Source organism: Struthio camelus, chromosome 1 (genome assembly GCF_040807025.1).
Source record: "Struthio camelus isolate bStrCam1 chromosome 1, bStrCam1.hap1, whole genome shotgun sequence".
Classification (NCBI taxonomy): Eukaryota; Metazoa; Chordata; class Aves; order Struthioniformes; family Struthionidae; genus Struthio; species Struthio camelus.
Window position 1 is genome coordinate 376,919 of NC_090942.1, and position 16,695 is coordinate 393,613.

The 16,695-nt window shown below is 47.2% G+C and overlaps 1 protein-coding gene across 11 annotated transcripts in view; it reads left to right on the forward strand.

Annotated features, from left to right (window-relative positions):
- SHANK3 (SH3 and multiple ankyrin repeat domains 3) overlaps positions 1-16,695 on the forward strand; it is a 385,552-nt gene that overhangs the window by 119,149 nt on the left and 249,708 nt on the right. For all 11 annotated transcript variants that reach the window (XM_068937006.1, XM_068937137.1, XM_068937086.1 and 8 more), the window contains exon 10: positions 5,171-5,510. In XM_068937006.1, the coding sequence (XP_068793107.1) occupies positions 5,171-5,510 (340 nt within the window). The remainder of the gene's footprint in view (positions 1-5,170; positions 5,511-16,695) is intronic.

Sequence of the window (16,695 nt, forward strand, 5' to 3'; positions counted from 1 at the left end):
GATGAAGGCTTTGGATAAGCTCTGGGCCATCTGGGGAGAGAAGTCCTATATCACTCATACAGGCTGTAACTGTCCTCCTCCTGTGAAGCCGCCGGGATGTCTGCTGCATCAGCGTTGTCATTTAAAGCCAGGCTTTCCAGGATACTTATTGTCATTTTTAGATCTCTAACTTCTGTGTAGAAGCATCTCATCTTGGTCCAGTTGCCTTCCTGGCTGCGTAGTGGCCCTGAAATGGGCCTCCTAAGCACGGCCCGGGGCCTCAGGGCTGTCCAGGCTCCAAAAGTGCTCTGGACGGCTGAGAACTGAAGTCAGGGCAGGCAAGATTTCCACGAACTGTGCTTTTGAACTGAGGCTCCTCAGCGATTTCCTGGCTCTCTCTGAACTCCTCTCTTCATGCCCAAGTAGGCGCCCAGGTCCTAGATACTGGCTGCTTAGGTCAGCATACATCAGCGCGTTTGGATACCTGGTGCCTAGGGAACTTCGCAGTCTAGATACAGAATCACAGAATGGTTGAGGTTGGAAGGGACCTCTGGAGATCATCTAGTCCAACCTCCCTGCTCAAGCAGGGTCCTCTAGAGCATATTGCCCAGGATCACATCCAGACGGGTTTTGAATATCTCCAGGGAAGGAGACTCCACTACCTCTCTGGGCAACCTGTTCCAATGCTCTGTCACCCTCACAGTGAAGAAGTTTTTTCTCAGGTTTAGGTGGAGCTTCCTGTGGTTCAGTTTCTGCCCGTTGCCTCTTGTCCTGTCGCTGGGCACCACGGAGAAGAGGCTGGCCTCATCCTCTTGACACTCCCCCTTCAGATACTTGTACACGTTGATGAGATCACCTCTCAGTCTTCACAGACTTCATCAGCTGAAAGTCTGTGCCCTGTATTAGTGCAGAAAAGTAGACTTTTTGATTCATTCTCTGGACCCGTGTGACTCTCTTGCCCCTAAATCCCATTTTGGCAAATGAAATAAATAGGCTGATTTAGTCTTAGCTTCCAAGCAGTTGTTGTGCACTGAGGGCCGAAATAAAATTGTGCAGATAGTGCGGGTGTTTCCTGTCTTTCAAGAGTTTGTCTTTGCAACTGTAATAGTAATATCTCAGTATGCTCCTGGAGTTCAGTACTCGGGAAACTTTGGCTTTACAACCTACCACGTGACCGGGATACCTTCTCATTTACTCTTGTAAATACTACATTATATTATGCTTCAGGGACCCTTAAACTTGAAGGTATCTTAACGTGGTTAGTGAGTAGCAGAGGGGTCCTGGGCTCCTTTCTCAAGCTCCTTCGCTCTTCTTCTCTGGTGTGAATCTGAGTGTTTTTCTCTGTTTTTAAAGGGGACACTATAATTTTGATGTGGAGGAGAACTTTAAGTAAATAAGGTAATGATTGCTCTTGTGCAGAGTGCGAAAGTGGGTGACCAAGAGATTCATTTGACAGGCTAAATTAAAGTACTTACCCTGACCTGTGTCTAGAGTTATAAAGTAACTTCCTTTTTACCAGTGAATCCTTGAGCAACCTGTTTGTGTCCTATTGCCTAATAATTGGTGCTTACTGTAAATATCTCACCATGCACCAGGCCATATCCTCCCTCTCTGAACCTGACCCTGTACACTTTCAGCGCTTCCTCGGTTTGATATCCATGCTCATCACACTGGGGAGAGCAGGGACTGAGACAGGCTTACTGCATTTCAGTCAAGCTAAGACAACTAGGGGCAGAGGACATCTGGCACAGGCTGAAAGCATCTTCTGCTATGTATGCTTCTTCCTTCCCTTGCAAGTTTTTTTTTTTCCCTCTGCTTTTTTCTTGTCTTGAATGCTAACAGTGTTCTCTAGGTTGTTCCAAATTATCCCCAAAATGTTTGTGGAATTATTTCTTGAAGGACTATGCCCATCACATGACTCTGGTCAAGTTCAGCTAGGCCCAGTTCAGGTGAAATCAGGTTGGTAAAAGTAGCTCACCAGCAGGATTATTTTACAGTAAATTTGTGCGTGATCAGTTCAAAATATGGGGTTTTTTTTCTAAGTAATTAACATCAAGAAACTAATAATGAATTTATAAAACACAATAAAAGCCAATCCAAGTCAAATTCCTGCTGTCGGACTTTTCCATCACTGTAGTCTTGTTTTTGTCCTTGTTTCTTGGTTTGGTGTCGAGGCCAATGATGGTGAGTCTGGTCAAGACCAGAGGAGTGATGAGCCAGACCGGTAGCAGCTGCGGTCTGGCTGTGCATTCGGATACTTCCTACGCTTTGAACAGCCGTTCGTGCCTCCTGGGAGTAACGAGCAGGGTCGCGCACATGCATAGGATGAAGCACAGCGTGGGCTGGGCCCAAGCTGCTGGCACCGAGCACCAGTGGCACCAGATCTCCAGAAAGGGCCAGCTGCTGCATCTGGCTTCTTCCAGTGCTGGAGGGACAAACAAGCCAGGCAGATTTTTCTAGATCTTGAATATTTTCTTGCTGAACATTTCTAGTTTGCCAAAACTCTAATAAGGTGCAGATCCAAACTTGGCCCATTCTTCAGCTGTAAGGTTGCTTGTTGGTAGAGCGCTGTTGGGGCTACCTCTCCCTGGCTCTTCATTATTTGCCAACTTATACGTAAGAGGATCAGGTTGTTTCTGTTCCCTAAAGAGCTGCGCTGAGCTTATGTTCAATTAACTGCCACTACCAGCTCACGGTGTTTCTCAGGTTACAGTCCTGTGATTGCTCTGTCTAATCTTTGTTTTTGGTCTCTAGAAGCACACCATGGATGTGCTCGTTTGAACAATATGAGCCTTGGGCTTCAGACTGGAAAGGAATTCAGGGCGCTGACTGATTTGCTTTCAGCACTATTCAGCATTCAACATTTCTTTTGCTAGAAGTCATTCAATATTTTTTTCAAGAACCATGCTTAATGTTAGTGAATTGTCTTAGTTTGAAAACAGATCTTGTGAGACTTGTGAGAAACTTCCTTGTGTTTCCTGTGCTTAGTTCCAATTTCTAATAATTTTTAAACCCGTCAGTTGCTAAGACATGCATCCATTTAATATTTGCTTCTCTGATTTTTTAAAAATGGTTTTCTATGAGAAGTGATGTAGTACAAAATTAAGTGTCTTGTGGAGGTCTAGCATATATCTGGATGATACATGAACTGAGGTAGGCAATCCGTGTCAACCAAACATATTCAGAGTTGCCTTACAAATGGCAGTAATTAGCCCTGACTTTGACTTCCTTTCGAGTGTATTGCACTAATAGAACTGGCTATAAATTAAAACCCTGTACGCGGCAGTCCTGCAAACTCCCACGCATCTGAGTCTGAACTACGTCTCACCTCGGTGACTGCGTTGCATCCGTGGCCCTGACTTTGCTCCTTTCAGTCTGCCATCTCTCTTGTTGCCTGTGGTCTCTCAGTTACCGTTTTGGCCAATTTTTCACGTTGGGGTGGCTTGGAGGAGGAGAGCACCCAAACACTGGGCAGGAGGATGGGAAGCACCCAGGAGGATGTTGGGGAGCACCCAAACACTGGGCAGTCCTGGCGCCGGTGGCGGGAGGCTGGGGGGTTGAGCTGGGTCGCTGCAGGGAGCGCTGACAGCGCCGAGAGAAATTCCAGCACCGCATGGTTAAAAGTCACCAGAGAACAAATGCATCGAGTTGCCATAGCAACGAGAAGATTTACAGGAGCCTGAAATTCTTGTACTTTGAACCTAAAATATGCCTCTGAAAAATATTCCGAGTTTGATCGTGTGGCACAGTTGGAAAGTGTCAAGGCTAAAACAGGGTCTGAGATCTCACTGAACGCCAGGCAATGTCCTGTCCAGATGCCTGGCTGGTCCCTTCCTCCAAAACCTGTTGGTGTGATAGTAGGATAGTGCTTGGGTTTTACTCGCTTCCTTGAGCGTCAGGTGCAAGTTCCTGTGCGAGGAGCTGCAGCAGGATGCCCGTGGGTGTGCATGGAAGCTGAGGGCTCCCTCGGAGCAGGACCACGTGCTTCTCAAGTGTGCCCTCGAGCAAGAGCTCAGGAGAGCTTTGCAGTGCATTACGTGGCCTGTTTTAAGTAAGTGTCCTGTTGCTTTCACCACTAAGTTTGTACCAGAAGTGGGCTGGATATTGTCCACTCTGGGATCCCTGGTTGCCACAAACAGCAGACAATCTTTAAGCATGTTAAGCTACAGGCTGAAAATGAATTCATTCAACACAACTTAGGAAAATACATCTTTCCTCACCTAGGTTCTGCAATGCTTCTGCTGTTTGCACATTTGGGCTCTGTGGCGTGTCTGTGTTGCAGCAGAGCACTCATTGCAGCAGAGCACTCCTCTTTCTCTGTGAGGTAACGAGGTTCCCAATTCCCTTTCTGCATCTGCAGGACGGTTGGCAGAGATAGGAATTTGCATCTTCAGATAACACTTCTTCTGGACACTTCTAAGGGTTAAGTAAAGGGTCAGGTAGGACAAGGAGTTGCTGTTGTTTTATTCTGTGCGTTATATTTTTGAGGCACTTTGAGACACTTGGCACATGCCAAAAGCTACAGATTTAGGCCTACTGTGCTCCCAAAACACAGTAAGCAGATAGTAAGCAGAGGCCAGGGTAGCTGCCAGGGACAGTGTATGTATCACCACTTCTAAACCAGGGTGGCGATTAGAGATGCCCAGCTGGAAGAGGTCCTGCTGGTAGCTCCACGCACCCTCCTCTTGGTCCTCCTGCTGCCCTCCCTTGGCAGTGATTGCTGACCTCCTCCCACAGAAGTCTTGGTGCTTCCCAAGCTGCTGCTTCTGAAATCTCCCAACCGTGATGCTTTGTGACTTGGACTTTGCCTATCTCCTGGTCATCACCTCACGGTCTCCCTGCTGAGACTGTCTGCCACAGCGCTGTGTTTTGTCAGGGTGGTGGCAGCCTCAAACCACGTGGCGGCCAGACCATGCTCTTTCCTTACCCATGTGCTGCTCCAAAGGTGCAAGGCAGCTTTTTCACGAAAGGAGGACACTGTGGCTCCAGTGCCCCACTGCTGGGACAGGAACTGGCAATGGATGGAGCAGCTTCCTCGTCTGTTCTGGCAATCCTCGTGTTCTCTCCAGGAAGCGTTTGCTCTCCCTTCCCAGCCCTGCATGCTTTCCCAGGCCTGCTTCGTTGCCCTTTTCCCTTCCCGGACAGGACTGGCCAGCACTGACTGATGCCACCCTCTCTGGTTCTTTTGCAGTGCCTTTCAGAGAAACTCCCAGTTACACGAAGCGGCGACGGATCCTTGGCGCAGGCGGCCTCTCCTCCCCGCGCATGCTGCAGCGTTCGGCCAGCGACAACAACTTGAAGGCAGAGAGCCGGGCGTCCTACTCGCCGGTGCCCTCGCTCCGCAGCCTGCCCCCACAGCTGCTGGTGCAGATGCAGGAAGCGGCCGTGGGGGTGGGAGCAGGGGACGGCAGCCTGGCGAGCACCAGCAGCGCCCGCAGCGCCCACAGCCGCTCCCCGTCTCTGCAGCGCGTGCAGGAAGAGAAGGAGGCCGACCTGCCCACGCTCCGCAGGAGCAGCCGCAGCAAGGCCAGGTAAGCGGCGAGGGGGGAAGCAGGAGGGACGGTGCCGCGCTGCCCCGCAGCTCCCCGGGGCTCCTGAGAGCGAGGAGGGTCTGCAGGGCTTCCGCGGGAGCCAGGAAGCAGAGCTGCTCTACCAGACCCCTCTCCTCTTCGGTAGGACTGGCTGCTGCTCTTGGCACCAAGCGTTGGATTGGGCTCAGCAGGGTGGCAGCACGGCCGTCACGTGTGTTGGCATCCCTAGGAGTCCTTGGACCTTCAGGCTGCCGTGGGCAGCTGCTGGGGACCACGAGGTCTTGGGTGGCAACTGGGAAGGCTGATGGGATCCGACATGGTGCAGGTGCCCGGTGGCCAAGGCTCTGCATCTCCCTAAGCGAGTGTGGCGGGGAGCAGGGGCCATCCGGGGAACTGGGGTACCGCTAGCCTCTGGCTCGCAGAGCAAGCACAGCAGGGGTTATTTTCCTTTACCTTTTCCCTAAGCCTCAGTCTAATTTTGTGCCTCTGAAAACTGGTAAGTGCATCAATTCCATGTTGCGTTTGTTGTTGCTATGACAATGAATGCATCTTGAAAACTAATACTTTGAGGTGGCATATTGCAGATAAGCCAACACCTAACGTGTCTGAACTGACATGCAGGTGGCAGTCACCACCTTCTCTCTACATGTACGTGTATGTGTAGCTGCATTGCCCTGTAGACCACAGAAGTCCTTTGGGCCTGGAAAAATTTGATGGGAACTGTCATTGTACCCATCAAAGAGTGTGGAGACTCCTTTGTGGATGTGCAGTTTCCAGGCAGATATCTGCTGCCGTTGGTAGTACGGGAAAGTGTTCGTTGTGTTTCACAGGGTTGCAATGAGTGGTGCACGTGGGAATAACGTAAACCATGCGTTCTCCCACTGCTTCCCAGTCATCCATTGGCCTTGTGAAATGCAGACTGCAGATATGACACCCGCTCGTCACACCTAGTGCCTAGCTTTGCAAAGGGGAAGGTTTACAGGGAAGCAAAGGCATAAATACCCTTTCTGAATGAGGAGGATGACTGCTACTAATCTCTGAACGAAGACCGCCCCTGGATATGTGTTGCTTGAGAGCGTTCATTGCAGAGAGGCCCTTTGGTAACGACCAGATTCAGGTTTTGCTTTTTTTAATTGCTCTGTTAGTAGAGAGGTGAGACTAACCGTAGCCAAGACTGATGGAAAAAAACCATCTACTCCGAAGGGGCTAAAGAGAAACTCTGTAATACCATAAGGTTAGAACAGGAGCTTGAAGAGTGGGCACCAGGTTTGGGGTTATTGCTGTGTTTACTAATGACTCTGAAATGGATTTGAGCAGTGAAGAGCCAGTCTGCAGATGACAGCTATTTACATTAACTCCATACCAGAAACAGCTTTGAGGGCCTTTGGGGCAATCTAAAGAATTTTGGGAAAAAGAAACATGATAGTGAATAAAAAATAATGAAAATAAATGCAAAATAGCTACTAGAGGGGAAAAACCTGAACTACTCAAGCACCTGGTAGGGTTCTTAATTAACAGTTTAACTCAGGATAAGTTGCAGGATGTTTTCTAAACAGCTCAGTGGAGACCTCTGTTCAATATGCAGCTTCAGTTCCAAATGCAATGATATTAGGTTGCCTAAAGAGCGTGATGGATGATAATACGGAAAATAGTCTAATACCTTGGCTAAATCAATGATGACACCTCTCATACCAGACTGGACACTACAGGTCAGCGAGAGTGGTGCGAGTTAAAGGGTTTCAGAAAGATGCAGTGAAAACGATCAGGAATGAAAAAAATCTGTGCTTTGAAGAGAGATTTAGAAGAACAGGATTGTTACCTTAGAAACAAGATGAATAGGAGGAAATATGTTAAAAATATTGAAAATACTGAATGGCTGAGAAGAGGGAAGTAGAGAACCTCTCCATGTTTCGTGGCACAAGAAGAAAGGAACGCGCAATGAAATTAATAGCAGGCAAAGTCAAAACCAGTAAGAAACAATGTTTTTTCTCTGATCTGCAATTAGTTCTGGAATTTGCTGCCTCAGGAACTTGTTAAAACCAGAAACACAGTATGATTGTAAAAGCATTAGGCTGGCACGAGTAAAACATCACTGGGCAGTGCGTGTGTGTGTGTGTGTGTGTGTGTGTGTGTGTGTGTGTGTGTATTATAATCAGTCAACTTTTGGAAGTATTCTCAGAATTGTTTGGAGCACCTCATGGCCTGGCAGGGCGGAGGGCAGACCTGCTGAAGCCTCGAGCCTTACCTAGCCGGACAGTTCCTGGTGAGGAGGAGAGCCAGAGCCTGGCTGGGCTTGGAGGTGCTGGGTGATTCGGTGTCAGTCTTGGGGAGCAGTGCAAGTAGGGTCTTTGCAAAAGCAGGTCTCTCGTTCAGCTGGAGGAGCTGGTGGGCAGCGATGTGCTACGCCATGCTTGATGTCTTCTACACCCTGACAAGTTTGGAGCTGTCAGGATCATATGGAGGTGATCTCAGCGACATGAGAAAAACAAACATGATCCCTGATAAGTCCGAGGGAAGGAAGAAGCAACGGCTGCTGAACAGGTGGTGGGGTCTGAGCCCTGCAGTGGCAGTCCTGTGTCCCCTCAGGCCCCCTGCGTGGGGGACGGGAGGTTCAGCTGCCAGGGGGGCGAGCAGTGCTTGCGTAAAAGCGACGTTCCCGTGTAGGACTGGCCTCCGAGGTGCGGTGCAGGTTGCACGCCGCCGCCATGTCACAGGGCAGCGCGGAGCAGCGGTGGCCTGGGAGCAGCCTGGAGAGACGTGGTGGAGCCACAGCACGCGGACCGGACCACGAGCGAGGTCAGGAGCACCTCCTGCACCCTGGCTCCCTTACCCGAGCTCCGAGGGGCTCCCCCGCGACGCCGGGCTCTGCGCGTGCCGCCGTCCTCGGCCGGCCGCGGTTAGGTGATTCCTGGTTACGCTGCGTGGGCTCGCTGTGGCGGGCGCTGGGATAACGCGCCTATTTTAAAAGCTGGTGTGCTTTTAAATTATACAGATTTATAAAGCACAGCGTTGTCGTTCAGCATGGATCCGTACGCTAACGGGTGCTTAGAGCGGCTATTAGCAGGGGTATTTTCTTTGATCCAGTATTTCTTTCCCTTGTTTGGCCTTATCACTTTCCTGCTCAGTTCCCAGTGCGCTCATATTAAGTTTAATAAGAGCTTTTATTCATCCCAGGGCTGAGGAGCAGTGGTGTAGTGATCCCTATCTCACGTGAATACTGAGGTCCTAGTGATGTTTTCTTTTTAAACAAGCAAGCCGTCCCTTTGTGATGGCTGTCAGGAGGTCCATAAACACGTGAAGTCCTCTCACATTGTCCTTGAAAAAATCTTGCAAAACATTGTTTCTGGATCCGATTTTTATCAGAGTAAATACCAAAAAAGTTTAGTATCTGTAACACACCCCCCAAAATTCTCTGTTCTGAGGGAGAAAACCGCCAGCAAAATTCTAATCTTTTTGCATACATTCAGGGTGGCAAAAAAATTTAAATGAAAGCTAGCTTGTCATTAGTATTTTATTTTTCCAGAAATGACATGTAAGAGCACCTTGGGTGCCCATGGGCTAACCAGCAGGTAACCTCAGCACTGGTGTTCAGCTGTACCAAAAATACAGTATTTATTCTTGTTGCTCTCAGACTTCAGCCATACTAATAATTTTGATGGCTCTATATGTCTACAAAGATGTCTGCTGCAGAGCAGCCAGCCCCATGTTATAATGTAAATGTTAACCATATGGTAAGAATTAATGCAAATAGCTAGGAGAACTGTTGGGATTCTGACATACATAAACAAAGGGAAAGAAGTGGGGGTTTTCCACCGAATACTGCATGAGTGAGGCTAACGTTGGGAATGACGGTCTTGTCCTCCCTTTGGCTCGAATATGCGTAAGTGTCTTTTGGTCAGACTAGCAGGTATTACTAGAAATGTTTTCATGTTCTAACAGCAGGGAAGGCCAAGCCCTATTTTTAGTTTTTATTTTGTAATAATCACCAAAGCAAGAGACCGGCATGTCTTTGGCCAGAACTGCAGCATCTGCTTTCTGCATTTTAACATATCTGTACTGCAGTAGTGTTGTAGGGAGCCCGGTCTGTTCAAGGAGAAGTGGCCCTGTCTGCCAGCCAGGAGTCAGTGTCCTCCCAGGGTGTCACAAAGACCCTGGTGTCCTTGGGACGAGGAGCCAGAGAAGCATTTGAGGATGGAGCGTGTCATGTGCACAGCAGAGCGGGAGGCTTGTGTGGGGAGCAGAGCGGGCTGGCGGTGGGTACTGCATGGGGACCATGGGAAGATGCGGGCAGAGGGTGGCCACCGTGAGTCCGGGGAGCCACCGCCTCCCTCCAGCATGAAGGCTTGTGTTGAGGTGTCCAGAGAGGGAGCCGGCTCTGGTCAGCTGGAGAAGGCTGAACCTGAGAACAGAAGTTTCACCCTGGAGGAAGGGTTGCGTGTACGAGCTCAGGATGAACCATCCCACCTGGGCATGCCAGGAGCCCCTTACAGAAAGGCTGCGTCGAACAGGATAGGGGTGGCTGCAAGGAGCCCGGAGCAAAAGAGCCAGGTGACACGGGAGGCGCTTTGGGAGCCATCTATCTCGAGAGCAGGTTTGTGGGTCAGCAGTGCCAAGGAGCATGGAGTGAATCCACCCCAGCTTGGCTTGGGCAAGTGTCTGGCTGAACCTCATGCAGCATGGTCCCAAGTGCCTGTTGGTGTGGTCTGCCTTTGTGCCAATAAACTGTTCTTGGAAACAAGCCCTGGGGGAGGCTGTTACTAACACACTGGGCTCTGAACCCCCAGGTTGAGTTGTGCTGTGGATTGATCAGAAGGTCCAGAGAGGACCCCTGGAAAGGGTATAACACACAGACAGTGATTGTTCTGGGGAAACCCCTGTGATGGAGGTGCAGCAGCATTTTCCTCATTCCTGTGCTCCTCTGTCTGTATCCCTGGAAAGTTTTCTAGTCTCTGATCTGAAGATTTTTTTCTGCAGTTTGTTTGTTGTGCTTTATTCTGTACAGTTATGGTGAACAGCTTATTCCCTCCCCCCGCTGCAGCAGTCTTGTGCATACTGAAGACTGTTTATCATGTTTTCCTCAGCATCATCTCCTCTTTGGGCTGTTAACCTCCATTCCTTCGTCTTTCCCCAAAGGTCTGGTTTTCTAGCCCTCACCCCATTACTTCTCTGCAGACTCTCTCCAGCCAGCCCCCTTCGTTCTGGCAGTGCTGCACCCAGAACAAAACAGAGCAGAGCCGCTGAGTACAGCAGAATTCCACTGTGTGTTTTTCAGGCTGTAGTTTTGATAGTTCATGATGTTACATTTTATGAAAGGGTGTGATGTGTGACTCAGATTCAGCTTGTGATAGCCTCCACTTTTTTCCCTCAAAACCAACTGCATTACCAGTATTTCTCTGTCTGAATTCTTGTGCAATTGATGATTCCTGTGTAGATTTAGTACCTTCAGTTTATCAAGCTTCACTGAAATTCTAAGTCTGTTCTTTGGAGTATTTTGCAGTCCCTTTGTATTGCCTGTAGATGTGGTAAGGGTCTTCTCCACTCTATCATTTGTTTTGTTTACGAAAACACTGATCCAGGACAGACTTTCCCATAACCCCTCAATACTTCCATCCATTTTGACAGCGAGACACCAGATGGTTTATCCAACCAGTCGTTCTGCCACTTTGCTGTAGTATGATTGCAATCACATTTCCCAAGCTGGCTGCGGGAACTTGACAATGTGAGAAGCCAAACCGAGGCGAAGGTGTGCCACTGCTTCTCTGCAGTCAGCAGCCCTCATGGTCTTTGTCCTTGGCAAATCCAGTCTGACTGTTATCTCATTGCTTCTTTCTAGACTTTTCCAAATATTTTGGTTTGTAATTTGTTTCAGTGTTCCCCCCCTCCCCCCCCCCCAAGAACTGAGGTTACGGTATTTCTTTAGCTCTTATTTTTTTTCCTTTTTTGACCATTTGCCATCTTCTACTCTTCTAGGACCCCCTCTATATAACATGATATTTCAAAGATGGCTTTAAGTGTTCTAAGATTGCTTCAATCCAATCTTAAATTTCATATTAGAACATGTAATCTGGCATGTCTTAAGTATTCTTAATTAATTCCTGGTTCCTGTTTCCAGGTAAGATCTTACCTTACCTCTCTGTCTCTGATATGGTATGCATCATCTCACAGTTGATCGCTGTATTAAAAACTGATTTAAGGACAAACAAATACTAAGCATGTTGGCCGTCTTAGTTTCATCCATTGAAATTTTTCCCTCTAACTGCAGATAGCCAAAAGAGCACGAAGTACCAGCAATTCCTGCAGTCTTTCTCAATGTATTTACAGAATGATTTCTTGTTTTATTTGCTTCTTTCTGTAGTAGCATGTCCTCTTGAACCTGTGCCTTTTGGATTTTTTGTTCCCATATGCTTATGCTATTCCTTTATATCTGCCTATAGCAATCATTCCTTTTTTTCCAATTTCTGTGCTGTGTTTGAAGTCAGTGATGATCATATGATTTAGCAAATTTCTTAGTTTCTTACTTCACTAATTATATGTCCTCCATGTCGGGATAGGTCGTACTTGTGTCATTAGTGCGTTCTCTCTGAAAAACTGCTGTTTTCCTTAGCCTTTCCTGTCATTGAATCATGTCATTTGGGTCGAAAGGGACCTCTGGAGGTCATCTGGTCGACCCCGTGCTGATTTTTTGGTGAAATCTTGCCTCCAGTATTCAAGAATATGTAGAAGTTGACCTCAGAGACCATTGCTTGTATTTTGCTGGTCTTCCCCTTTTTCTTCCTGAGAAATGTGAAGACTTATCTTTTCATGATCATTCCTGCCAAAGTTAGCTCTGCCTTCACGTTTTCAGCCACTTGGAATCAAAGTGCTAGAAGAGCTTCTGTGGCTGTTTTCTGCACCTTGTCATGACTGTGGACAGTCGTCCCGATCATTTCCCATTAGATCTCTGGATAAATGCAATCTATTATTATCCCTAAGTCCTATTAGCAGGTATTGGGGGTGGGGGTGGGGACATAACATAAGACCCACTGTACTGGGTCAAAACAGAGCTCTGCCTAGCCCAGTATCTTGTCTGATGGCTGCCCATAGCATGTGCTTAAAGAGGAGGACACATGCGGAGGAAGCCGTTGATTATCCTCCCCGCTTTCTGAAATATCATCTCCTTTGGTCCTGTCCATGAGGATCTCTGCAAAAGGAAGTGTGAATTGCTAATATATGTGGCTAGCGCACTGACGGAGACCCTGGTGTAAAATACTGTTCAGAGCTCTTCATAAAAGCTGTATTGAGCTCGATGTTCTTCAGCTGCAAATAAATAAAGAGAGCATCCTTTTCTAGTACCGCTCCTGAAGATTCTTGGCACTTGCTGCCTTGAGCCAATATCCTTCTAAAATTGCTAAAAGTGCAGTTATTGCATCAACCAGAACCGAGGGATTTTATTTTTAATATTCTTGACCTTTCCTTGGGGGGCTTAACAAAATAAATGCCTTGTCCCAATATCTTTTTTTCTTATTATTACTTTTAACAATATGAACTGATTCACTATTCCCAAACCCTTTTTTTTCCTCAGCAACGTGAATGAGAGCTTTGCCCTCAATGCTAACTCACTGATTTATTTATTTATTTATTTAAAGCCTTAGATGCTTTGTTTTACCTTCCTGGCTTTTGAAAGACTTAGAGCCACTTGATTTATTCTACTTGCATTAGGGATTTGAGAAGAAATTACTACAATTTGTTTCATTCTCCCCTGTGTATCTAGTTTTTCAGATTGGCACCAGCTGTTACTTTTGATTCCCCTCTGCTTCTCAGCTGTAGCCTAGATCCCCTTATTGGAGTATCTCAAAAATAATTCTTTGGGGGTGTGGGGGAACCTGATGGTAGCTGGTGCAAAGGCCACCCACTTCTCTGGATGCTTTTAGGCTCACCAATGTGTGTAAAGTGTTTTTTGTACTGTTTGCAGCGTAGCTGATATCATTGAGAGTAGTACAGGAACACCAGTGTCAAGCCTGATATTTTTGGTGTGATGTTTGATTTTGGGATGAGACAGTGAAGAACGTAAGTAGGGGATCTTTTGCTCCAAGATAACTCCTTGTTCTGGGATCAAAGACCAACAAAAGAATCAGAATGACAGTGCTTCCTGGGGAAAGGTGAGGAGGATCACGAGTTGCCAGCTGTCAGATTGGACACCTTATGCAGGAAATAATGGGTCTTTGCAAAGGCATTACAGAATTATAAAATAACGTAAGTTGGAAGGGATGTCTGGAGATCATCTGGTCCAGCCATCCTACTTAAAGGAGAAAAGTAGGCTCCAAAAACTTGTCCGTACAGCATCTGGAAGCCCTCATCTCTTACCCCTCCACGTGGCTGCAGGATCTGCCCCTTGCCAAGAGTTTGGCTCCTCTGTGCAAGGCCAGCCTTGACGTGGCGCAGCCACAGCCTGGGACAGGGTTCTGGGAAAGGGCTGAGACAGGAGGGCTGTGGGGAGCCTCGCCAGGGGCTTCCCCCCTTCACTCCAGAGCTGCTTTTAAGCTCAGGACCTCACCCTTGGTCCTTGCTGAGCTGCGTTGTAGGGGCTTGTCCCGGGACCTGTCTCGTGGCTATGGACTTGTCAGGCGATCCCTGGGTCATGGACCGCTCTGCTTTGTGTTTGGGTCCGTGGTACTGCACCTTGTCCGTGGGCCACTGCCCTACCCGCTGGGCTCTCGCCCCTGCCCCAGCTCGCCTGCCCGGGTGGCACAGCAGCTCTTCTGCTCTCACCGTGACCCAGCGCAGACTGCGGGTGCTGAACGTCTGGACTCTGGAGCAGAGCCCCTTCCCACTGCCTGCGCTTCGTAGGAGAAGTGCAGCTGGTGGAGAAACTCCTGTTCCTGCAGTTTCTTTTTCAGGACAGAATCTCACCTTAAACATGTAAATAACCACTCATGCCACAAAACTGCTCTAAAACGTGCTGCTGTCCTCCATGCAAAACAAAACACGTTTGAAGTAACTAGGCCAAGTGCCTTTTAAGTTTCGATAAACTAAAACAGAGTCTGAGGAATATTCAAGAGAGATTACCTCCATGCTAGGCATGTTTGTCTCTAAAGTAGCTTCTTCTATTTGCTTCAAAGTTCCCGTAAGAATATAGGCTGTCAATTTATGATACCAGTGAAGCTTCAGGAATATTTATTTTAGCTGGGCAAAATTAAAATGGGACTAGGTCAAATTAGCTGAGACACCCAGCAGAGTGCTTACCTCCGCTAGGGTACAAATGCCTATTCTGCCTCCAGGATTGAAAGGCCATTCCACATGACAATATCTCCAGCTTTCTTCCTGGAGATTTTTACAAAGCAAAACCAAAAATCTGCAGCAGTACAATGTGAGCAAGCCATGCATGTAGATTGTAAAATAAACAGAACTCACCACCAGAATAAATAACAAAACATTTTGATAGGCTTTTACATTTTCTATTGGTTCAAATATTGAATTTCACATCTTAAAACTATACTGCAGAATTTTTGCAGTGCCACAGAATTTATAGGACCTTCATGGCGAACTAGTTTGTTTGTGGTGAACTGGAGCATCTGGCAGTGGAGGAAAGCCTTGATATGGTGGGCATTACTGAAACTTAGTAGAACAAGGAGAAACAACAGCCTAGCCTGAAGTCCGATTTGAGATGTAGAGGAGAAGATTAGATCCAGGAAGGGTGCAGCAGTATTCAGGAAGGTTTTATGGACTCTGAGATGAAGTTTGAATGGATGAAGCAATACAGAAGAGCTGGAGCAGTGACAAATCCCAAAGCCTGAGGGCACAGATGCAGGACTGTTGGTAGAATCCAGCTCTGGGGGACAGAGGACACTGGTCTCAAGGACAGCTACTTCCCTTTAATGAGATTTATGGTGTGTGCCCAGTGGTTGAATGCCCTGGTCCACAAGATCTGCAGATTGGTGGCTCGTGTTGCCTTACATGACCATCCCAGGGAATACCTGCCTCCAGAGTACATGAGAGGAAAGGCTGCACTGCGTTTGTTTGCACGTTGTGTTCATGTTGCATGTACTATATACAGAGTTCCAGAAAAAACTGCATTTTAGAAAAAGTGGAATAGTGAATGACAACAGTTTTACTAGACTCAGCATCTTGAGGAAGGAGAGATGCTGAAAACACTTGCAGTGTTTTCTAAAGTGCAACTTTAGAAGGGGAATTTCAAAAAGATAACAAAAATCATCAAAAAGCTCTGAAAAATCAAAAGCAAAAAGTTCCTGAAGGAAAATATGGGATCTGCTCAAAGAATCCTACCAGACCTGCACAAGACAGGACCTTTGGAAGAAGAGGAGATCATCCGTAAAATAGTGTAGCTATATGGAGCAGGTCTAGGAAGCTACCTGAGAGTAAAGAAACCCCTGGAAAGGGGAATCTGGATTTAGGGGAGACAGCATGTGCCACCATGAGCAAAGTAAAGCTTTCTTGTCTGACGGGCTTTTACCAAAGGAATTTAGGTTCTTGCAGTATCTGAAGTCTTCAGCCATGGTGAATGTCCCAGCACAATAGGCACAATAAAAAGCAGCCTGAAGGACAATTCCTTTCTGACCTCTTACACTAAACTGGCAAGACAAATACAGGTTTGGGAAGAGAAAATGTATCCCGCTGAGCAGAGCGAATAATGCGATGGCAGGCGTCGAAGTGGTTACACAGCATATTTGTTTTTAGGTGGTAGTGGCTGAGAATGGGGGAGAAGGGTCTTAAACTCTGATGGGACTTTATTAGAAGGGGATTTTGGTTTCAGCAGTCCAAAACGTTAAAATACAACATTATAAATGTTACAATGATATACAAATAGTGCATTAGAGTGGGGTTTTTTTTCCCCATACAACTTTTTGAGCTTTATGGTAGTACAAGGCTGGGAACAGCAGGTTGAATGGCAGATGAGGAGGAAAGGCCAGACAGGAGATGGCAGTGAGAAAATAGATCAGCGCAATAGCAAAGTAAAGCAGGCCGCTGACTGACAGAGTTAACGTTCGAGGGTTTTGAGAGCTTTCAGTAGGTTTCCCCTCGTATGAGGTTAATATGGAAAATAAGCAGTTATGGGTATGATCCAGAGAAATGTCATGAACTTTAAATTATCTAAGAGAGAAGAAATTATCTGCAATAAAAATGAATAGCGAAATGACAATAATATAGCAAAAAAATCACACTGTTATTTAAGTTAGGTTGGCAACCT